Source organism: Gadus macrocephalus, chromosome 13 (assembly GCF_031168955.1).
Source record: "Gadus macrocephalus chromosome 13, ASM3116895v1".
NCBI classification, from domain to species: domain Eukaryota; kingdom Metazoa; phylum Chordata; class Actinopteri; order Gadiformes; family Gadidae; genus Gadus; species Gadus macrocephalus.
The window spans coordinates 11600086-11623947 of NC_082394.1; the positions used below are offsets into that span (position 1 = coordinate 11600086).

The window sequence follows — 23862 nt, forward strand, 5'->3', positions numbered from 1 at the left end:
CCTCAAACTCATCCAGACTCCCCATTAGAGACCAAAGCTTTGCAGATGATGGATGATTCCACAGTCCACTGCAGTGGTGAGAGGTAAGACGGTTAAAACAATGCTGAGAAACCATCTCTGTCTTGGTAAATACTGAAGGGCATTTCTTTTTTTCAATTACCATCTATATTCAATACATCCCATTAACCTAGGACTCATTTACATGAATCTATACAGCTATGTCGCGATGAGTCACTGTCCGTATCCCTGATGTGACTCCCAGCAAGCAGGTCTGTCTATGTGATCCACAACACAAATCAATGATTTTCAATGACATTTCAAGTGAAGGGAAGACTTCAGGTTCAAACCCCATATGGGTCCTATGAAGACGGTAGTCATGGATGCCCCCTGGCCACCTTTTCTTCCTCCCATGTAGTGCAGTGGGAGTGTTTTCCACTCTCAAAAAAAAAAGCTCTAAAATCCAGACTATTTAAAGTCTCTCCTCATGTGAGCAACTTAGTAAATGAACGCCGGGACTGTGAGATCGATTTAGCGGCGTCTTTCTTTGTGTGATTCATGTGCAGGACGAGAGCGCTCAGCCACATAATCTCTCTTTTTCATTTCACCACCTCCAGAATTGCCTCCGAAAGTAAAATAATGACAACGGAGGCGAAGCGCTGCGATCCCTATCCATTAGCCTCTATGGAACGTGGTACATGTTGATGATCTGTGATATTCAACCGTCCTGAAGCAACGTCTTTTGGCAGCGTAGCTGGATAATTGTCTCATCGCATACTAAATAGCAATATGTTGTGTGTGCAATATGTTCCTGAAAGAACGACGTGAAACCAAGTTAGGCAAAGATGCCACTGATTTTCTCATTATGCTCATTGAATTGGCTGTAAGAACATTAAACCGCTACCAATAAGCAACTCTCTTCTTGCATCTCCCAAAAATAGCCTTTGTTGCATATCTTTTTAATCGAACATAAAAAGAGATTGATATGTCAATGCATTACCCGTATGTTTACCCGTATTATTACCCGTATTATCCTCCGCCACCATGGGGTCCATTTTCACTGCTACGCTGACGACACACAGGTCTACATCTCCACCAAACCCACCGCTGCCATCCCCCCCACCTCCCTCATCACGTGCCTGGAAGAGATCCGGAGCTGGTTGAGCAGGAACTTCCTGAAACTCAATGGAAACAAGACCGAGGCCCTGCTCATCGGATCCAAATCCACCCTCACTAAATCACAACACACCCCAGCTCCACTCATAATTATCGATGGATTCCCAGTACCCTTCTCCTCCAAAGTCAAGAGCCTCGGCGTCATCCTGGACAACACCCTCTCATTCGCACCCCATATTCACAACATCACCCGGACTGCATTCTTCCACCTCCGCAACATCGCCAGACTCCGCCCATCACTGACCCAATCCAGCACTGAAATCCTAGTTGACTCATTTGTCACATCACGCATAGACTACTGCAACGCCCTCCTCACCGGACTCCCCACCAAACTCATCAACAGACTGCAGATCATTCAGAACTCAGCCGCCCGGATCATCACCCGCACCAAATCATCTGACCACATCACCCCTGTCCTCATTCAACTTCACTGGCTCCCAGTACACTACCGTATCCAATACAAAACCCTACTCACCTAAAAAGCTCTCCACAACCTAGCCCCCAGTTATCTCTGCGACCTCCTCCAAGAATACACTCCCTCCCGCTCCCTCCGCTCAACCTCTGCTGGACTACTATGTATCCCCACATCACGACTCACTTCAATGGGTGCCCGGTCATTCAGCTGTTCAGCACCCAGGCTCTGGAACTCCCTCCCCCCACACATAAAACAGTCAGACACCATTACAACCTTCAAGTCACAACTCAAAACTCACCTGTTCAAACTCGCACACAACGTCTAACTGATCACTGTTTTGATTGTTTTTTTGTTTTGTTTTGTTTTGTCTTGTTTTATTTATTTCTTATTGCTTATGTTTATTTATTTATTTATTTTTTCCACAATGTCTTGTTTTTAAAAAAATGTATGATGACTATATGCTCTGTAAGGTGACCTTGGGTGTCTTGAAAGGCGCCTCTAAATGAAATGTATTATTATTATTATTAGCGTTAGCATTTTACCATGTGAGCAGTTCTCTTTCAAAATGATAACTTAATTTCTGTAATTCGTGCAAAGCTTATGCCTCAACTTATCAGCCCTTCTACCACCCTTCATCCACTGACACATCCAGTTTTTTATTCATTCATTAATCAAATAATTTATTCATTCATTCAATACATGGAATCGTTATTGCACGCCAAGTCCCTGAAGATACGGTAATTATTCCTCCTTTAATCACAACGTAAATCAATAAGAATTGAACAATACCAAATCAAGACCAGTTCCTGCCCCCTCACCCCAGTCACCCATGCAGACCCCCATGTGCCCTACATTAATCACACCCTCACCTGGCTAGTGGCTACACCCATTTGAATACTCAACTGCACAAATGATTTGCTTAGCTTTGGCTGAAGGAGTTGTGAAGTCAAAGGCAACATAATTAGAGGGGACGACGGCGAGACCTAATACGCAGTGTAATTAAGGATATTAATAAGGTGTCAGCCCACCGTTCACTGGGCCGCGCGCCCGATGATTAATCGCAGTCCGTGCTAATTTGATTTGTGACAAGGAGAGAGATGACCCGCTAAGTCAGCGGCGGGTGAAGCGGACGACGCTAGAGCATATGAAGCTAATAAAACACCAAGAGTCGCAGGGGTGACAAGGTGGAGTGGAAAAGAAACCCTGAGACAACCAAACCAGTGCCTCCAATAGGGCCTTATTATCTTAGCAGCCATCTTGGCTCCACATTCAGTTCACTCACCCAACTAGCTTTTCGAACCAAGATGGAGCCGAGATGGAGCCAAGATGGCCGCTAGGTGACAAAGGCCCATAGGGATGGATGTGAAGCACGACTTTCTTTGGGTTGTTTGGGGAAGATCCTGTGACATCATCCCTGAGCAGAGGGATTGTCTCTGAGGTCAATTAAATCCACCGCGATGTTAAGGCGTTTACCCTGAGCGGTAATGCCTGAATGAGTATTTCCACGTCTCTGGAGCGCTAAAGTGACACCGGCGTCGGCAGAGCAGAGCTGTCAAGTACAGTATCAAGTCATGTTGAAGTTGTGTTCAACAGCTGGAAAGGTCATCCCTTTAGGAAAATCCATTGGAGAGAGGCATGTCGACCATGTTGAACGGGTTAATGAGAACCAGGGAATGAGGCCTTCACCTCACAGCCCCCCACGATCGCCCCTGCTGTATGCCATGGTTGAATTAGATTTATATGTGGCTAATTAGGATCCCTAAAGTAGACAGTGCATGTTAACACCCTCTGTCCTCCCTCTGGGATTTGTGTGTTAACATATGCACACCTAGTAAAGTTATTGGCTGGTATTTATAGACACGACAATTATGAGAGATCCTAAAAACACCAGCTGGGATCGAAAGGGAATTATGCTCAGAAAATGTTATTTTCAAGCATCAAGGCTCTGATGTGTGTGTGCGTGTGCGTGTGCGTGCGTGCGTGTGTGTGTGTTTTTCTCACAGATCATGTGACAGTCTGCTCTCCTTTTAAGTCATAGAGGTTCTTTAAAGTTATCTTTATGAGTGATAAATGTGACATAAATCAAGCCTTATCTGAAGTGGGCAAACAGATTGTACTTGAGGGTATTTTTCCGAGTGTGCAAAACGGTACGGTCTAGAATAAGTATCCTCTGGTAATTTGTCACAGTGGGTAAACAGGTACGGTCTGGCAGACATTATCTGCTTCAACCTTCTTATTTCTTATCATTTTTCTCTTTAATTTGGCAGCTTAAGTATTCTGCCATGTCCTGACCTCAGCAATATATCTCACTTCAACATCCAACCCAAGCTTATCGGTGTACAAGTCGCTCACTCATAAAAACTAAAAATCCCCAGCAAACTGCTGTGCAATATGGACTGCCGGTTTACATATTGAGCCCTTAGCGGGAAGGTGTACTGTCAACTCCCTGGCTGAAGTTACCGGGATCGACGCCAGTGTCTGCAGCCGCACCACTCCTTAACCAAGATGCCTTACTTCTACCTGCTCCCTTCTGCCACACATCTGAATTCACTGTAGGATAAAACATATAGCAACAAGTAACAATGGTGTACTATGGCAATGCGTTGTGTAATCAAATCTAGTCTGTGAACAGCAGCAGTAACAGCGGCAGTCTGCTTATGTGGTGTGAGTTGGGGTCGTGGTCCAGTGGCTGTAATAGAGATGTTGACGTCCCACTGACAGCCTCTATGCACACACACACTCTTTACACACACATGCACACACAAAGACACACACACACACACACACACACACAAACAGACTACAGTACGCACACACAAACACTCTACTCAGCCCAGTCCCGAGCCAATGCAGCACACCGGGGGGAACATTCACTCTGACTGGGGGAAGGAAATCCAGAGTGTCAGTCAAGCAGAGCCCCAGCTTTAACATTTACCCTGAGCAAACACTGTGATTCATCCCTGTGAATGAATGTCAACACACCTGTCTGACGGACGGACGGAATGACCACCAGAGGGAGGGGGGAGGTGGTAGGGGACCAGACACGCATTCATACCGGAGTCACTCGGCGTAAGCTTTGCTCGGGTGCACTGAAACACCCTATTTATTTTCCTTATTTTTTTACTCATTTCAGTATGTGGCAGCAGGCGTTGTGTTCTGGTGCGTCCAAACTACGCAGGAGTGTAAACAAAAATGTAAGCAATATATTTTTTGCTTTTGGTTCAAAAGACCCAGATAAATGGCCGAATGGAAGGAAGTGTTGCTAAAATAATGGAGGAATGAATTTACCAATTCCAATGAGCCTTTGTGTACTGTGTGTACTGGTGTTAACCCTTTTTTTAATCCCTCGTCACCAAGACCTCTTCTTTCCCCAAAATAAAGACGGAGCCTTCGCGAAGCATCCTTTATTTTCCTGAGGTCTAACATCGTATTCATCCACATATCCTCCATCCTGCAGGAGACTCGGCCCAAGGACAACTTCTTGACAAGTTGACATGTGTCAAGGCAGTGGGAGAATAAGTGGGAGAAGAAGAGGAGACAGTGGGCAGCAGACAGCCCTACTCTCCTGGGCGTTCACCCGACACACCGTCGTGCTGTGGACCACAGCACTTCCCACCGGGGGGGAGAGCCGTGTGCGCCAGAGTAAAAAAAAAGAAGGAAAAAAGAGACATGGTTGATGACTTCCCCTCTGGACACGTCGTGCTATTAAGCCATTTAATGAGCAATAACACTTCTCCCGGCCCAGGCCTGCGGTTTTACCGTGGAGCTACCTGCCAAGCGCTAAACAATCAATTAGAAATCACTCTTTGCTCACGGGTCTAAATTGCCAGATAAATGAAACAGAGTGGTAGGATCCGCTCAGATATAGTGGGGCCCATAAAGCTAATTACTGCCACTAATTCCTGGGGTCTCAACAGAGGGAACAACCGGAGAGGCCACCTCGATGCCTCACATACTAACAGCACCTCTCTAATTTATTACGCTTTTACTGTTGGGGGGGGGAAACATAGAAGTAAACAGCGTCGCTGTTTTGTCGTTGGTAGAACTGCAATTTGCCTGCATGAACATCCAAACAAACGCATTGAACGTGCCATCCCATTAAACCAAACCAAATAAAGAAGGTGCTTTACCACATTTAAATATATTTCTTTGCTGTTTTTGCTAAAGCCTCTTACTTTGGTCTTTACAAAATTATTTAATGCTCCAGTAAAGCATGTCCCAGAGTATGGATGCACCCTGTTTTCCCCCCACATAAGTCAAGTTCCCAGCTCTGTCACGTACCATTACAGAACTGCTGATTTTATCAAGTCGGTAATAGCCTATTAGCAGAAGATTGTGTTCTCCACGCTCCCTTTGTTGCATTGAGGGTATTAATTATTACTGATGTAATTATCAGCTCATTGTTCCCCTGTAATTAGGCTGTCAGCATAATGAATCTTAAGAACATTGCCCATCCAAAAGCTAATTGATTCCTTTGATTTCCACTAACCCTCCTTATCGGAACCTTTACTATTGCTGAAACCATAACCAGGCCATCCATTACAAACCATTTGCCGGTTCGGTTCTTGCTCCTTCATGGCAAAGGATTACATTACATCCACTCACGAGGAGCAGGCCCTGCTTTTTGTCGCCACTCGCTCCCGGATGGAAGCTGCTGCTAAGGCAGCTTCCACAGCACAGAGACTGTATTCAGCCTGGCGGTAGTCTCTACTGCCCCCAAATAACCACAGCACTTTACGCTAAAGATAATTAGAAGTCACAGGAGGAAATACCTCGTTTGTTAATTATAATCCTTAGCTGATTGTCCTTTACTGTTAATTTAGCATGCACTTTTACCCAAAGGGACTTGCGTGAATGTATCTTTAGGTCATTTAGGAGCAGGTAGGGAGGAGGTGGCATCATTGATCAAGGATGCCTACAGGTAGACTGTAGATGCAAGGGTTCGAACAAGGGACCTTTCAAAACCCCAACCCCTTGACTATCCGGTCCTATTGGCTGATTTGCTGTCATTACATTTAATTTCCCCCATTCTGTACCGAGAGAATCTGTATCAATGCATTGTGCTGTACAATCGCAATGTAACGATGTATCCAATTACCCTTTGATTGCTAAAAAAAAAACGGCAAGCTTGTTAATGGCAGCTTGTTAGAATGCTAAATGTTTTAGTGCTTCCACTGGCATGCTGGCAGGTCTCGGTAAGGATGCTTGATACGGAGTCTTGCAGCATGAGCATAGCTCTCGTTAATGAGGCCGGCTACAGCCAGTTAGGGAAATGAGGCAGATGCTTAATTTTTCTCGCTCTCCGCTCTCCTTAGTGAATTGGCTGACGTTGGCATATTACTGCGCATCTAAGTGCTCCAAGTGACAGTTGTTTTTTTTGTATCATTGTTGCTGATGATGTAAACTCATATTAGGAAAGTGACACGTTCGAACAAAAAAGGATTATAAAATAAAAATCCCGGGCGCTCCTACTTTTTGTTTATGACTTCCTTCACGGCAGCAGTCATGTGACCTTGAGGCTTCAAGGCGTGCCTGAACCTCTGGCGAGGATGCGTCACTTGTGGGCCTGGGTAACCTTGCCTCCTACTGGGGCTGCAGCAGCTCCGGCCCTGGAGTCCTGCGGGACGCAGACGCCCTTCATGTAACTCCTAAAGACAGTCAAAGGTCAAGCAGTGGAGGAACAGAAGGCCCACATATGGACAAACATCGGCCGCCCACGCACTGCCCCCGGCTCTGTCACATCACCGAGCTACACTCACACACACACATGCATACCATCAAACGCATGCACACAAACTCACACACACACACGAACTCACACACACACACACGAACACTCTCACATACACACACACACAAACCGTCAGGCCGATGCACACACACACACACCTATAAACAGACATAGCCTAACACACATAGTCTTGCAGATGCACGCACACACATACGTACACACACACAAACACAGAGTCATGCTGATGCATAAGCTGGCATGTTGCACGCACACACACACACACACAAACACACATGTTTTCTCCGCACCTCATGCAAATGCAAAATAGAGGTACACAGGGTCATGCATGCAGCCACACACACACACAAACATTATTATTATTCTCCAAAGACACATACACACACACACACACACACACACACACACTCTCAGCCATCTCCCCAGTCACTCCTAACACACAAATACATGCAAAAGGCACACACAAACACACTTACTCAGCTATCCCTGGATACACACATTCAGTGATTGGGGGAGGGTAGCATGTGGTGAGTTCCTTTCCTGTCCATGGTGACCCCCAGACAGCCTTGAGCTCCTTAGAGCTCCTCCGAGGTGCAGAGCAGGTGGTCAGGACACCAGCTGACCCTCACTTCCTGTTAGCCGTCATCATCAACCCCCTGGAAACCACCATTTCCTCAGCCTCATCAGAAAGTGCACCGTCCCCCACAGGTACACTATGGTCAACCCAACTTTTTTTTTTTTAATTCACCCCAATGTTTACATGAATGCTTTAAAATGGCTGACATCATGGAATACAACGGTTCAGGTCTGTTGCACTCAAGGGTTGTTGTTGTTGTTGTTGTTGCAGATTGTCCTCGAGGTACTCTGTTTATGATGTTGCTTGTCACTGATTTATTATTTAATTTATGAGCTGGATTCCTTCTTCAGTTAATGCTTTCCGTAATACGTCATTGTATCATTCATAAATGACAGCAACAGCAACATAACTCATTAGGACGTTTGTAATGGGATTGGGACATGCCAAGTAGAATTTGCATAGACGATACAAATATAATATATAATATAATATAATTTCGATTGGGATCAAATGATCACTTCAGTCATTCTACTTATCCAAAGTTCCTGTCCAAGTCTTCCATGACTTTGGGTAGTCATAGATACGACTGTGGGAAACGCGGCGAATCAGGTCAGAATAAAGTGCCTGCTTGGACATTGTTCCTGTGCAGGGAACCCACTATCTAAGTGAATGATATATGAACTGCGGCTAGCTAATTGATGTGGAGCTCAGCCCACAGACTGTGTTTGAAGACTCCATAAGTCAACTGCATTTATCATTAGCAGGCTTACGCTGTAAACAGGCCACGGTCATTAGCAAGTCTAATTACATTTGGGTCTAAGGTCTCATCGCAAACACACAACAGCAAGCAAGCTTGTGCACAAACACGTATACACAGTCACACGCACACAAACACACACACACACACACACACACACACATCCACATGAGATGTAAAAGAGCCAGCAGAAGTAAAAACACCATTAGTGGTTATAATTAGGTTCAAAATCGACATTAGTCAAAGTAGGCCAAATTATTCTCTGTTTGTGCTGTAGCAATTAAATAATCTTGAGAGTTCATCTTGAAACAAACCCTGATATGCATTTCTCTGACATGGCAAAGCGAGCCATAGTTCAAATAAATATGACTGCATGTGTCCAGGGTTGAGTATGAAGGCATGGGAGGTCAGGACCTGTTCACACCTGTCTCACCCCCTCCTCCTGCTCCCCCTCCTCTGGTATTCCCACGTTGCCAAGAGTGCACTTCCTCAGGATTTGAGCCGCTGACGAGGACAGAGAGATAGAGAGAAAGAGAGAGGCTGAGCTCTGTAATGGTGGTGGAAGTGGTCGTGGTGATGGTGGTGAAGGTGGTGCTGGTGGTAGTGGAGGTGGTGTTGGAGGTGTCGGTGGTAGGTGTGGTGTTAGTGAAGGTTGCGTTGGTGGTTGTGGTAGTGGTGATAGAGCTGGAGGTGGTATCGGAGGTGGTCATGATGGTAGTGGTGGTACTAGTGGACGTGGTGGTGGTGGTGGTGTGGTAGGGGTGATAGAGGTGGTTATGGTGGTAGTGGTGATGATAGAGGTGGGGGTTGTAGAGCTGGTGGTATCGGAGGTCGTTATGGTGGTAGTGATTGTTGTAGTGGAGGCCGGGGTGGTGCAAGTGGAGGTGGTGATGGTGGGGGTGGAGGTGTGACAGGACAGACGTCTTGCAGAACACCTCCGTATTCATCAGCGTTGGCCGGTGTTGTCTCGGTGATCTGATCTACTGTCCGGCGGCGCTGGGCCTGATTAACTATGACAGCCCTCAGATAGGCAGAGGCAGACAAAGATAAGGAAGGGGGGAGAGAGACAAGAGGGAGAGACAGGGAGCGATGGAGAGAGAGAAAGAGATGAAAAATAAGGACCAGATAAAAAGAGCAGTTTCTTAGAACAGGGGCTGACATCGCAGCACCTTAATCGATGGGCCAAAGTCAGAGAAAGGACAATAGGGAGGGACGTTAATGTTTTAAATGAAACACCCATCGCAATGCAAAACACAATCAATATGGCCCACCACTATTTATCAGCAGAGCTAACCACTGAGACATAACCTGGTGCTCGTTAATACCCCCAAAATGACCTTCTCCCTCCTCTTCCAACTCATTCTCTCTCTCTCTCTCTCTCTCTTTTTTTCCCATTCCGGTGCTCAGCGCATTCCACAGCCTCGCACGCCCTCGCCGCGACAATATGTCACACGGCAGATATAATTGCAGTAATGTAATTTGGTGGGGGATGTGGACTGAGGGAGTAATTGAAGTGAAGCCCCGACAGTGATGGGCGGAGGGTTAGCGTGGCCACTGGCTGTTGTGAGAAGCGAGCGCTTTTCAACGCCACTGAGCTAACTTCCTGTGATGAAGATGGCAGCATATTGTCTCTGCAGTGGGCCACGAGGAGGGCCGCTCATGATGTAACCCACCCACCCAATGCCAAATAAACACATGTCTCTTGGCTAGAAGAAGCCGCCCACTCTCCTGCAGCTACTCTGCACAGTACCAACACAATCACACACACACACACACACACACACACACACACACACACACACACACACACACACACACACACACACACACACACACACACACACACACACACTAGGCCTACCTTCTAAATCGTACAACCATACAGATGCATACAGGGCTTTTAATTAAGAGCAGACAGGCTCTCTATTGATAACCCCTATATGATAGGTATGTGTGAAATATGAGGGATGAAAAGTTGCAGTAATGCCTATATTCTGTCAGTTGTAAAATGTGAAAGAGATTTGCTTCATATTGTACAAAGAATGTTCAAATTACCACTGTAATGTGTGATGCCCGAACATTCTCGCTTCGCCTGGTCCTAGAAAAATGTTTCTGTCGCCATACCTGGAGCATAGTTCTGATGGTTGAAAGTCATACGTCATCTGAAGTCTTATGTATTGTATGTAGTGTAATTATATAACACAATCATTTTATACTTTCTACTGTAACGTAATGGAAACCCATTACCCATGCTATTTATTATTAATTCAAACATTCCCCTTCATTGGAGCCCAGCATTTACCGCCACCAAATACACATTGCGCAAAAAATGTCTCTTGGAGCGTGAAAATAATTGTAAACCATAATACCCCCCTATATCTCCCCATGTTAGGTCTTTATTCAACTGGTTTTCCTTCAAGAGTACAGTTAGATCTCCTCGTAGATACAGGTACATCATCTGTCAATTCCATCTTAATTTGTCATTTTATTTCTTTCCCACTCTGCCGTTCTTTTCCAGCATTAGTTTGCTTTTTGGAAGCCCTGCATCTCTCTCTCTCCCTCTCCCCCTCTCTCCCTCTCTCTCTCCCTCTCTCCCTCTCTCTCCCTCCCTCTCTCCCTCTCCCCCTCTCTCCATCTGTTCCTTTGTTTCAGTCTTGGGCGCGTGGTAGCAGTGTGTTGGCATGATGATGCTCAGTGTCTCACATGGTAGTGGATGACCAAAGAGGGACACACCACACACACACACACACACACACACACTACCACGAGAGAGCGAGACAGAATGGGAACAGGGGCGACTGGGAACTAAACCCTGTATAATAAATATGCAGACAGCACAGAAACCAAAGGAGGAGGCCATTGTGGTGGTGGTGGTGGTGGTTGTGGTGGTGGTGGGGATGATGGTGCAGAGGTGGCCGGCTGGCTGCTAAATAAAACAGACAAGCTCCTTATACAGGTTAGCACCAAGGAGGCGCTCCCGCCCCTGTTCTCTCGGCTCCAGCCAGAATCAATGGTCCAAAATCCCCTGAAGCCGGGTCCTCTTACATCCCATCCATTATTCAGCCCGCCTCTTTTGTACCACCTGCCCTGTTTACAACGCCGGTCGGCTCCATTGTAAATGTTTGTGCGGCTGTTTGGCCCCCATTGGCCCAACGAAACAACCCACCTTGATGATATGACCAACGCGACGCCCAACGCGACGCCCTGCACCCCCCCCCCCCCCACGTGCATGTTGGCATACACACACAAAGACATGTATGCACACACACACACACACACCCTGTTAGGCTGGTATGCAGCAATGGGCAACGGGGTCGTTGTGGCTGGACTGCGTGGCGAAACGGGATCACGGGGGGACACAGCCCCCAGGTTGTGTATCAACTCTACATGATTCAACGCTAGCGGTGTTGTAGTGCGAGTAAACAACGGACCTGCACCGACGTGTGTACGGTAATTGTCAAAGATATCCGGTATCAGTTGCATGCATGGTACCAGTTGCATGCTCTCGTTTTTGAGGAGGGAGGCGAAGGAACGAATAGGTTGGTATCATCTCCCTTGCTGTTCCGTCTCATCACTTCCTCTGCTCTTCACCTGTGCCAGCCCCCCCCCCCCCTCTGCTCTTCACCTGTGCCAGCCCCCCCCCCCCCACACACACACACACACACACACACACACACACACACTAACAAGCTCAACGAGAAAAATCCCGGGCGAAAAAACAAACCATTAATTTGGTAAATAAGGAGCGAGCAGGACGTCAGGGCGATTAATTATGAATAATTCATGCGTACGGGTGGCGGCGTCAACATTGGAGCGCGCGCTTGAAAGCCATTCCTCTCCTGCTGCGCAATAATGGGGGTTGTTTGCCTGCCAGTTAAAGTATTTATTTGTCATCTTACGGTGGATTATTTCCTGTTTTTTTGTCTCATGTTTACGTCGAGCCCACGGTGAGCATGACAGTGATAGAGCGTGACAGGAACGTAAAGCCCCATTCTGACAAATTAGAAACCCGGCTTTAAATAGCAGCGCTACCGTAGCGTTGTCGACCGCGGGCCACGCAGTGCGCTCCGGGCTCGCTAGTCGTGCGCCAGCAGACGCAGCCGCGCCGCCGCCGCAGCAGAGAGACTCATTATTACGATGAGCGCATGCCCACATGAATTAGACAGCTACTTGTATCGTCCCAGTGCTACATATGTAGTACTTGCCACATTTGTAAGCCTATACGGCTACCGATACGTACAACGAGTGGGGATTCTGTGCAGCAGGATTATTGTATGTCGCAAGCGGCGTGTCGCTTCTCTGCGTCGTGTCTGTTTTTTTTTTTATGCAATTGAATATCAGCATTCACCCTGTCAGCATAAATAGGACTATCTGTGCAATTGTCGATTGCTGTTATTCCCTGCATCCTTTGATTGTAATGGCTGAATGACACATGCACGCATGCGCACAAACACACACACACTTCTGAAGATAATGCTTTAATTATAGCTGATGTAATAATAGTCCCTCATCAACACACACACTCTCACACACACACACACTGCCCACCATGGGGCTTTCTCTTTATCAGTGCTGCTCACATTGGCACAAGCGCCAGCAGTGCCAAGACTGCCGGCCCGCCGCTCTGCCACCCTCACCCGGCAAGAGTGAGACAAAGGCCCGGGTCAGCGTGGCCCCTGGTGGCTAATTGCTTCCAGGAGATAAGTGAGTTTGACGACGCAGCAGAGAGCAGCTCAGCCGGAGGGAGGCAGCGCTAATGAATCCCCCGCTCACCTAACCGTCAATATCAGGCCGCCGCAGACGGCCAGCGCCGCAGAGTGAATATTAAAAGACATTTGATTGCTCCGCTGCTTATCCACGGCTTTTATTGAATTCGTCTGGAGTCTTTTGTTGCGTTTTCGGACCGTGGTCCGTGAGCTAAGATGCTGTGTGGCGAAATACGCTCCCTAAGTAGGCCTACTCTCTCGTCATCACCTGCGGAGGGCCAAGTCGCATGGTCATCTCAATAATGGACGGGGCCACCCCTAGGGGGCCGAATGCTAAATGCCTGGTGTGTTCTCAAGGATATGCTAATGCTTCCAAATAAATAAATAAATATATATATATATATATACATATATATATATATAAAAAAAAAAAGATTGGACAGATTTGTCACTTCCTTTGATTTCCAGCAGACCTGAATACTGACGTTAGTGAATACCGATGAATGCTCACGGTAGTAGTCAGGGTACTGCAGTATTTAATGTATTCTCTGAGTAAAGGTGGAGTTGATTTTCATTAGAAGAAACACGCAGGATTCTTTCCCAAGATAAGGTGATATGATCATAGTGATGGAGACTTAACTTCTCCAGTGATAAGGCACTCGTGCTGCCTACTCATCCACTCTCCACCTGACGTCGCCTATTTACACAGAGTAGTCACCAGGATTAAATCTAAATAAGGATTAACCATGCATGAAAATACATTGTAAGCGCAGCCAAGGTGCATTTGGAACACATTCACAAACCTATCAGTTAACCCATCTAAGATCTGTGTAATATCTAGTAAGATCACAGATTTATAAAATATGACATACATAGGAAGTTGGCATTTTCGGTGCCCTTTAGCTCACATTCAAAGACATACGAGACAGGTCACACAAGTAGTTCAAATGCGTTTGTCTCACCAAGTGGCAAAACTATCAATATAAAATAACCCAGGGAAGCCTCTGACATTAGAGCGTGAATGTAATGCAATCAAATTGTATCCAAATACAAACTAGATACAAGTTTTATGAAACAACTTAGTGTGATTTGCTCCCTGAGACTGCAGAGGTCCGACCCCAGACCTCTAACCCCAAACGAGGTCTGACCCAGCAGAGGTCTGACCCAGACGAGGTCTGATCCCAGCAGAGGTCTGACCCAGACGAGGTCTGATCCCAGCAGAGGTCTGACCCCAGCAAGGTCTGACCCAAGCGAGGTCTGACTCAGACGAGGTCTTCCCCAAGTATTGGTCTAACCCCAGCAGAGGTCTGACCCGAACAAAGGTCAGACCCTCTCTGCAGTGCAGTAACAATTTAAAGGGGACAGGCTACCAGGATCACATCATACTGAAGTCTTTCTTTCCTTTAGCCTGTTAAGTACCCCATTTCAATTAACCTCTGATCTAGTAAGATCCCAGGTTTATGCATAAGAATAAAACGGATAGACATACGAGAATACGATAGGAAGCTGGCAATTTAGGTGTTCTTTAACTCAACTATTCCTGGCGTTGGAAGACGTTTCAACGTTTGGGTTGTTTTCCATTGAGAAGAGATGTCCATCAGGCTGAGGTCAAAAAACAATACCTGACAAATTAGGCTTAAAGAGGTGACTTTTAATCAAAGGATCACACACCTGCTTGCAAAAACGTTTGAGTAATGCACTGCTCCATTAGATACAATATTGCCAGTCCCACTATGTGGCAGATTGCAAGAAAAGTGTTTATGCAGAAAAGAACAACGTTTATTGAGTAATGCACAGCATTCAAATACAACTGCTCCCCATAGTCTCTTAGACGTTTTAAAATAACCATCCCCCTGAACCTGCCTTTAAAAAATAGCTCCTCCAGGTTTTTATTCCTTCTGGGGAGGGGTGGTTGGCCAACAAACCTGCACGTGGTTTTAGGGGTGTGTTCCCCTTGAGTGTAGAAATAGCCAGAATGAGCTCTAAGAGTTGCTTGCTCCTTTATTTCCAGACAATTATGAATAGGGCCTACACCGTCAAATGTAAAGTAAAAAAAATACAAAACGACAAACATACTAATGCTTTATACCAACCGATATGAAGAAAAGGCAATAACTTCCTTCTGTGGATTAAGCTTTTGGAAAATATAAATGACTTAACATTTTATTCAAATCCTGGATTCCTCTATTAACACGTAAAGTACATTGGCAAGTATGTGAACAATTCAGTTCAAGATGCAGCCGGTCGTCTACATGCAAGTATAGCCGGTTTCAGTCCTCCTTATTTTTTCATAATTTTTTACATCAGGAGATTCAACCCTGAGGTTGATTCAGACTTGATTCTTTATATGCGTACATCTGTGTCGTTAAGACATCAGTAGAAACTCTGGTTGGTTGGTTGGTTGGGGGGGGGGGGGGGGGGGGGGATATGACGTAGGTTCAAAGTTCGCAAGAGGCGGTAGCAGTGCGGCCGCTGCCACTCTAGTTGGTTTGGGTTTGACCACAGACAGCATGGAGGCAACTCATCTTAAATGTTGCTGCAACGATGCATCATATATTCTGTTCCATCCACAACAAAGATGGTGGTGCACGAGTTAGAGACAAATAGAAGAAACGACGAAGAAGAAAGGCATAGCGAATTACTGCTTTATCAGGGAAAGAAAGCGTTTGTGCTATTTAACCTACATCGACGGCAGGGAAGGAACTGTTGATGATTATCATTTAGGGTGCCACTCAATGACATGCAATGCAGACCGAAGCGTCACCAACACGCCCACTCACAGGGTGTATGAAATACCAACTTTCTATGCCTGCTTCACACATAAGGTTATACATTTCCTACGGAGAAAAAACTACCTCAGGGGTAATTATTTTTCAGGAGAATATCAGGTCACGATATGTTCAGACAAACTGCCCTAGAGGAGACTATCAGGACACGCATGTCTGAGGGCAGCATATATATCTGGCCTGAGTAGTTATTCTCAGCATGGAGTGACCTGATCATAGAATTACAAGTCTTATTTGATTGTATTTAATGGCGATAAACTCACCAACAGTGCACCTCTACAGACAGCTTGGGTCATCCATCCTCTTCGTATCGACATGCATTTAATCTCACAAAGATGTGTTTTCGTCATGCAAGAGCAACTTTCTCTCAATAACACTTCTTGACAGAAGATATTCACCTTTGGATAGACCAGACGGACCTGTAGAAATAAAACATAACTCAGGTTTGCTAGTAGAACATATTGGTATTCAAACTATACAACTAAACAGTCAAACAAAAAATGGTTATGATTGTTTATTCTTAATTCTTGAATATAAATGATGCCATCAACAACTCAGTTTTAGAATTAAACAATTCCACTTACCTCTAAGTTCTTGCAGCATGTGCTCATTGTGTCTGTGAGTGTTTGTTGTGATGAAACATCACAGGTGTGTGTGATCCGCTATAATCAGTATGGGGGGGTGGTGCTGACTCTCAAAGAATTTGTTACTAAATGTAAGGTCACATAAGTAGCAAAAATACCCACTTGTATGTGACCTTACATTTGCAAGTAAAAAATAATATTGTAACCAAAATAAGTGCACTGGGTTGCATAGATCTATATTGAAGATATAAATATATGCTCCACTGTAAAAGATGTTTAATAAATGTGAATTGGGTACACAGTTGTGAAAATAGTGGATTTTTATGGCTATTATATTCGACCAAGCAACATGAAACTAAGTATCTACCATCAACAAGGATACCTCTGCAGCAGTAGTATTTGTTTTAGATGATGAACAATATGCCCGCCTAGTGTTTATATATCATAGTCAACGGTCATCATTTTGAATTACCTCCATATTATAGATATGGGTTAGTGGTGTCCTGTGTCCTACGTATGCTGAAGATTGACCATGCAGCTTGGTTTAAGAATATATATCGCTCATAAGACCCCCTTATAGTGGATTTAGATATGGCTCATGTCCTTGGGCGGACAGCTGTAGCAGATTTTATAATTATAGTGTAATTCGTGGAACTTTAACTATTTAGTTGAAAGGCCAAACCCACTGAATTTATGAATTTGATGAATTGATCATACTGTTTGAGCATAATGTTTAATCATTTTATCCCTGAAATGTTTTGTGAAGTTTACCACAAGTTTGGTGAAATTCTGTCAGTTTGATGAAGAGAAGTTCTAGGTTTTCAGAAAATTCAAAATGATGGAAAATCTGTCCAGACGGACTTTAACGGTCTCATGAGTCTTCTGCTCAGTGGACTGTGGACTGTTGACAGGACAGCATTTCCAACCATAACGTAACATTTAAGCAGCCAAGTGTAAACCAGCTCACAGATGGCCGGAAACGAAAAAAAAAAAAACAACAACATTAAAAACAAATATATAGAATACCAATACAGACAGAAATACTACCAGTTGAGCTACCAGTGCCTTAAATCCTCTCCTTCTACATGTGTTCTCCTTGAGATTACTATTCTCTTCCCTTCTCTCTCTGAAGATGAATGCTAGTCCACATCTTTTAAAGATGATACTCGAGGCCTGGAACAAATTAGAGTAACTAAAGATGACGAAGAATGCAGATCAACAGTGATCATGGCCGTTCCTCTCCCCCCGCAGACAGTGTTGGTGTGAAGTAAGCAGAGGAGTGTGATGATGGACTTCAGTAGGCGCCTGCTTTTGACGAAGCAACAGGCCTCCCGGGAGCCGCCCAGGCTTTGTGTATAAACAAGCATCCTTAAAATACCCTTCGCACGCTCTCCCCCTCTCTTTGTCTCTCTCTCTCTCTCTCTCTCTCTCTCTCTCTCTCTCTCTCTCTCTCCTCTCTCCCTCTCTCCCTCTCTCCCTCTCTCCCTCTTTCTCTCTCTCTCTCTCTCTCTCTCTCTCTCTCTCTCTCTCTCTCTCTCTCACAAACACACGTTTCATCGTTGTCTGCTTTTTGTTTCTTCCCCTTCTGGCTGGCTAATCACCCTTACACTCTCAACTAGCCTTCTCTCCTCGTTAGCAATTTGTTGTGCTCTCATTAACAGCGTTTCCTCCTGATTGTCTGTGAAAAAAATATCAACCAACGAGTGGGGTTGTTTATCCACCAATCAGAAAGGCCGGACCATATAAAAGAAAGCTTTCTTTAATGTGTGAAATATGAAAAATGTATACGCTTTCTATGATTTGTATTCTAATAATATATATAATAATATATTAATAACTGGAATAACTGTTGTGTTGCGGTGTCCAATATGAATTAAATTGCCCCTAACTCATCCTGAATGCACGGGAAAGTGATCCGGTAGAAAGCCTAAATGCATCCAAATCCCTTCAAATGGAGAAGGGCAGTTTATGTTATGACATTGTTTCAATGCCCTACGAGCCTCAGCAAACTAAACCAACAGCGTCAGAAATATTGTCTGCCTGTTGAAGTCAGACAGAGGGTAACCTTCACTGTCGTAGACAGGTTTTAATATGCTGTTGGAGCCAACAATGGCCGTCTGCCGCTCTGAATGTCTGCCTCTATCTACCATTCACCTAACAGACTGAACATGGCCTCACGCTAGCCTTGTCCACTGAGAACGTCACAGGCCCCTGGATCGGACTAACCCTCCAATTCAATGACTAATATCTGCCATAATGGAGGACTGTGTGCATGTGTACTCTGGCGTTACAAAGGGAGCTAGCCCTTGCAGCAGTTTTAATCCTACACCACGTAACGTGCTTTCGCCTCTCCCTGCTAAATACCCCTGACCCCAGCAAAGCTCCGGTAGCCTCTCGGTCTTCCTCTCCATCCAGCCTTTCCTCCAATCAGAGTCGGGAGTCGGGCGTCTGGAGGCTGCGGCGTCAGGCCACTGCCACGCGGGAGAAGCGGGCTGCAAATTGTCCTCAAATATTGATTCTGCTGCAGAGGCGCGCAGGGCAGGGAGGGAAAGGAAGAGAGCACCAGGCTCATCTGCTGAACACCAAACCTCCAGAGGAGAGGAAGACGGAGGCAGGGAAGGAGAGGAAGCACTGCCCTAATCTGACCCACTGAGTGAGGACGGTGGACACCTCAGCCTCCGAGAACTCCTTTCCACCTTCGAACCCGTTGGCAAAACGTGGGTGTGCGTGTGTGTTTGTGTGTGTTTGTGAAAAAGAGAGAGTGTGTGCAATAAATAAATCAAGCATTTCCAAAGTGTGTGTGTGTGTGTCTGTATGTGTAGGAATGCACGTCTGTACACAATGTAAAACACATAGTGCGAGGGCGGGTCTGTGTCAAGGTGACTTAGGCTACATGCCTGTGCCTGGGCATGTAAATGGGTTGTTTGTGTATCTGCTTACCTGTATTCCTGCAGTTCTATTCCAGCGCCCTGTCGCACACATCTCTGCTCTAATTGGACCATTGTGTAGCTGCAAAACAGAGGAAAGGGGGCGCAAGAGATGGCAGTGTGACTGGCCCTAACTGCACTGCTGCACCACGGGCCTAAAAATATATTCCCTGTCAGTGGTCCTGGGAGGAGCCCAGCACTGCCCAGGCCTCTCCGTAATGAGAGAGCGGAGACGTCTGCCACCAGTAGCCCGCTGTCCCTCCGGCTCAGAGCTCAGGGCCGGAGCGGGGAGAGGCAAGAGGCTCAGATTCCATAAACTCATCACAGCTCGCAAGGCAGCGTGTCCAACAGAAGGGGTTCACGCACACACACACAAACAAGGGCCCGCCCTCCACCCCCGGGCCCCTGAACTCTGTGTGTGTGTGTGTGTGTGTGTGTGTGTGTGTGTGTGTGTGTGTGTGTGTGTGTGTGTGTGTGTGTGTGTGTGTGTGTGTGTGTGTGTGTGTGTGCTTGTGTGCTTGTGTGTTTGTGTGTGTGTGTGTGTGTGTGTGTGTGTGTGTATGTATTTGTGTCTGCGTGTGTGTGTGTTGAGGTGCATGCATTTGTGCACATGTGTGTGTACTTCTGTGTGTATATCTCTGTGTGTGCATGGGTGTGTATGTGTGTGCGTGTATGAGGTTGTGTGTGCGTGTGTGTGTGTGAAAGAAATATAGGGGGAGAGAGAAAGCATGAAAGACATTTATAAATACAAAACAAATTGTCAAACTATGAGTGGTTATCTTAGCTGTACAAACACCAAAGAGATCAACACACAGTTGTGTGTGTGTGTACAGTATGTGTATGGGTGTGTGGGTATACCAATAGCATAATTGTCCATGTAATGGTGTTCTGTGCTAACGAATGAAAGACGGCAGGAGAAACGGACAGGCAGACGCGTGGAGAGAGAGAGAGGATAATTGAAGGATGTCAGACGTTGTCCAGGCCTTCCCCTATGATTGTTCTCGGTACACAGTAATGATGGAGCCCAACGGGGAAAAACATGTTTTCCAGAAAGCTGAAGCACCATTATCAGGCCATATCATACAGCTATTACGTCTCCATGTCTCAGTGAAGAACCATTGGCAGGCTTTTTTTCAGGGATAATTTGGGCTACTAATTTGCACAGAAGCACGAACGCCCCCTAATTAAGGTCATTAGAAAGACCTCTACAATACATATGCTGTTGTTTTTTTCAACATGCTGAAAAGAAACAAATCAGAATGGGAAACAAGTCGGCGAACCGTTCCCGAAATAGAAAAAAAAGGAGAGATGTGATTATTTCCGTGTGACGTAAATTAGAAAGACAATGTATCGTCCCCCATGGTTTCAGCGTTTTATGAGCCTTCTAAAAGGTGAACACAAATGATATCACATCCAGAGTATACCAGATAAAAGATATAGAACCTCTTTAGGAATACCTTGCAAATATCTGGCGAAAAAACGAATGAATCAGACAGAGGAACAGATTTTTGTAGTCATAGATTTCCTAGTTTTATGGTCATGTAGTATAGCTGCATATGGTCGTGGCCTCCTTCTCCAAGCCACACTTTATTCATCCAAACCTACGGGGGAATAATAGGGGCGTGATATACATTATATATTTCTACTCCTAAAGCGGGCAGCGTTTAAAAGGAAACATAAAGAAACATAATCCTGTTCTGATCTTCCCTTTCGGCAACAGACGGCAATATCAAGAAAACAACACATTCCCAAAACGGTTTCAAACTAGTCCAAATATCTTACATGAATATTTAATACGCTGTTATGATCCTACGCTCGCAGTACCAATTAGAACTGTAAAATGACCGTCGCGGAGCACTCTGTGTGAAAGGGGCTTGACCCAAAAGAGCAATTGGACGCTAATTTGCCGTTCAGTAGTTATTCACCGGATATGAGCTGCGCGCTCCGGCCCATCTCCCGGGCCGGTCGTGAGGAACACTGTCCTCAATGCAGCGCTAAGCCTTTCTTATGGATAAGGGGCTGGACTGGACCACGTCCAGGGAGAACTATCAACGCTGTTGTTTCATTGTCCCTTTGTTCTATTGTTTCATCTACCGCTCATCTACGGATAAATTCTCTCTTGAAATAGACTTTTAAAAAATGCTAAATCCAGTGTTTTGATATCCCTCTTTGTTCTCCTTAGTCCACAGTTTTGTCCCTCAGTTAATTTTTTGGGGATCATTGTCAGATCAAAGCGTCGTTTTTCGTTTTTCTGCATCAAATAACTGGTCCGGTCGTCCGTCCCAGTGGTCCGTCGGTCCAAAACAAGCGGCCCGGTGTCTTTCATCCATCGAGTGTCCACACGCTTCCGTTGAGTTTGGTGATTATCGGTCAGCTTCCATTCCATTAGATATGTTTGTGTCGTCTCTCCTCCTGAACAGCTGCTCTGCACCTTCGGAGCCTCTCTTGCTATCGCGTGACCTAGAAAAGGGGAAAGAGCACGGAGGAAGAAGAGGATAAATGAACTGGTTGACACACAGGACGGCGCGCAGCCGCCCCGTTCTGCAGGAAAAGCACTTTGAAACCCAAACTTTGTGTACCGAGCACAAGCAGTTCTGATAAAGAGATGAATTAGATCTTCAACGCACCTTAGAGCAAATGTTTTCATAACAGGTCTTATTATTCAACAAAAGTGTGTGTGGTGTGTGTATTATTGTTTGCGTAGGTGTGTGTGTGTGTGTGTGTGTGTGTGTGTGTGTGTGTGTGTGGGAGCGTAGTTGTGTGTGAAGACCCTTAGACATACTGGACTGAACCCATTCCTCTGACCTCCACTGTGGTATTGAAAGCTTTGACGTAGACGTCTGCTTAGACTTATAACGGCTGTTCTTGTAAATCGAAGCATGCCCTTCGTTTAGACATATATAGTTAGTTTCTCATTGTGCCGTGTTTCTCGGCTGTGTGTCTCGGCCCTGTGTGGGAACGGGAGAGACACGGACAAAAGGGCATAGGCATGACTGCGTTGAATGAGGGACTGATCAGGCCAGAGTCACGGCCACAAAGAGAGAAGACAGATAGAGAGAGGGAGAGAGAGGGAGGGAGAGAGAGCGAGGGGGAGGGAGATGGAGGGATGGAGAAGGAGAGAGCAGGGATGATTGAGGGGGAGGGAGAGAGAGAAGGGGAGAGAAGAAGATAGAGGGAGTGAGAGTGACAGAGGGAGCAGGAGAAAGGGACAGACCAAGTGCCCAAGTGACACAGGTAGACAGAGAGAGTGAGCTAAGAATAGGTGGTCCAGTGGGAGTGTTTCCCGGCTAGTGTATGTCTCGTGGCAGCCCGCGCCGTCGCCATGTGCCACTGAGTCTCCTGGTAACTGCTCCCCAGTCCCTCAGTGCCCCACAAACGCGCAATTAATGTCCAGCGATGCAGTCACTAGTCAGCAGTCAGCCCTCGGCCCCCCCAACAGCTGATCGGCTAGACAGAGCTCGGGGGGGGGGGGGGGGGACTGGAGCGAGAGAGGAGGAGAGCAATAGATAGCTAGGTAGATAGGATAGATATAGAGAGCTGAGGTTGTTGGTGTTGGGTGTGGGGGGGGGGGGGGGGGGGGGGGGGGGGGTACTACGTGCAACAACCCACGGTGTGACTCCACCTCCTCTCCACCACCATCTCAGCTGCGTGCCTCCGTCGGCTCGCCGCGCGTCAATTTAATTAGGTCTCTTAATCGCTAGGTCTCAGCAGAGGGGCCCGCTTGCCATAATGTGTTGTAATGAACACAACAGATGTTCTGCTGCTGCTGGATGCCGTCGCACACGCCGCAATCACTCTGACGGCGGCGGCGGCGAAACCCAACACCGCCACCGTCCCCCCATCACAACGGTTTCCCTCTCTCTTCATCGTCGTCACCTGCACGTAAACCGCCTCCTGAACAATGTATCCCCCCCCCCCCCCCCCCCCACCCCGCATGGACACGCACACACGGGTACACACACATACACGTCAACGCCCAGACATTGCAAATTAACTTTCACACACCAGCGGCTCACAAAGGGGCCATGAAGGACCTTTATTGAAATCAACTCATCAGCTTTGAATGCCGTCAATTACCTCGCCGGCACGTCGTGGTGCAGACACTTCTCCGCATACGACTTTACTCGTCTTCCCTCTGCGATCGTTTACAGCAGAACGCGGAACAAATGCGGAGGCCGTCCAGTTGAA

The 23862-nt window shown here is 46.3% G+C and overlaps 1 protein-coding gene and 1 long non-coding RNA gene across 3 annotated transcripts in view; both read right to left on the reverse strand.

Annotated features, from left to right (window-relative positions):
- The window catches only part of LOC132470734 (uncharacterized), a 38573-nt gene extending 20386 nt beyond the window's left edge, over positions 1-18187 (reverse strand). The window contains exons 1-3 of one of the 2 annotated variants that reach the window (XR_009528699.1): positions 16748-18187; positions 16427-16582; positions 4930-7236 (exon numbers count right to left, since the gene is read on the reverse strand). This is a non-coding gene — a long non-coding RNA (uncharacterized LOC132470734). Of the gene's footprint in view, positions 1-4929; positions 7237-16426; positions 16583-16747 lie in introns of those variants that run through there. The other variant, XR_009528700.1, reaches the window with a different exon arrangement.
- A 2837-nt stretch (positions 18188-21024) lies between these two features.
- tafa4b (TAFA chemokine like family member 4b) overlaps positions 21025-23862 on the reverse strand; it is a 32448-nt gene continuing 29610 nt past the window's right edge. Inside the window, exon 4 of the mRNA XM_060069743.1 lies at positions 21025-22134. Within this exon, the coding sequence (XP_059925726.1) occupies positions 22123-22134 (12 nt within the window). The 3' untranslated portion in view covers positions 21025-22122. The remainder of the gene's footprint in view (positions 22135-23862) is intronic.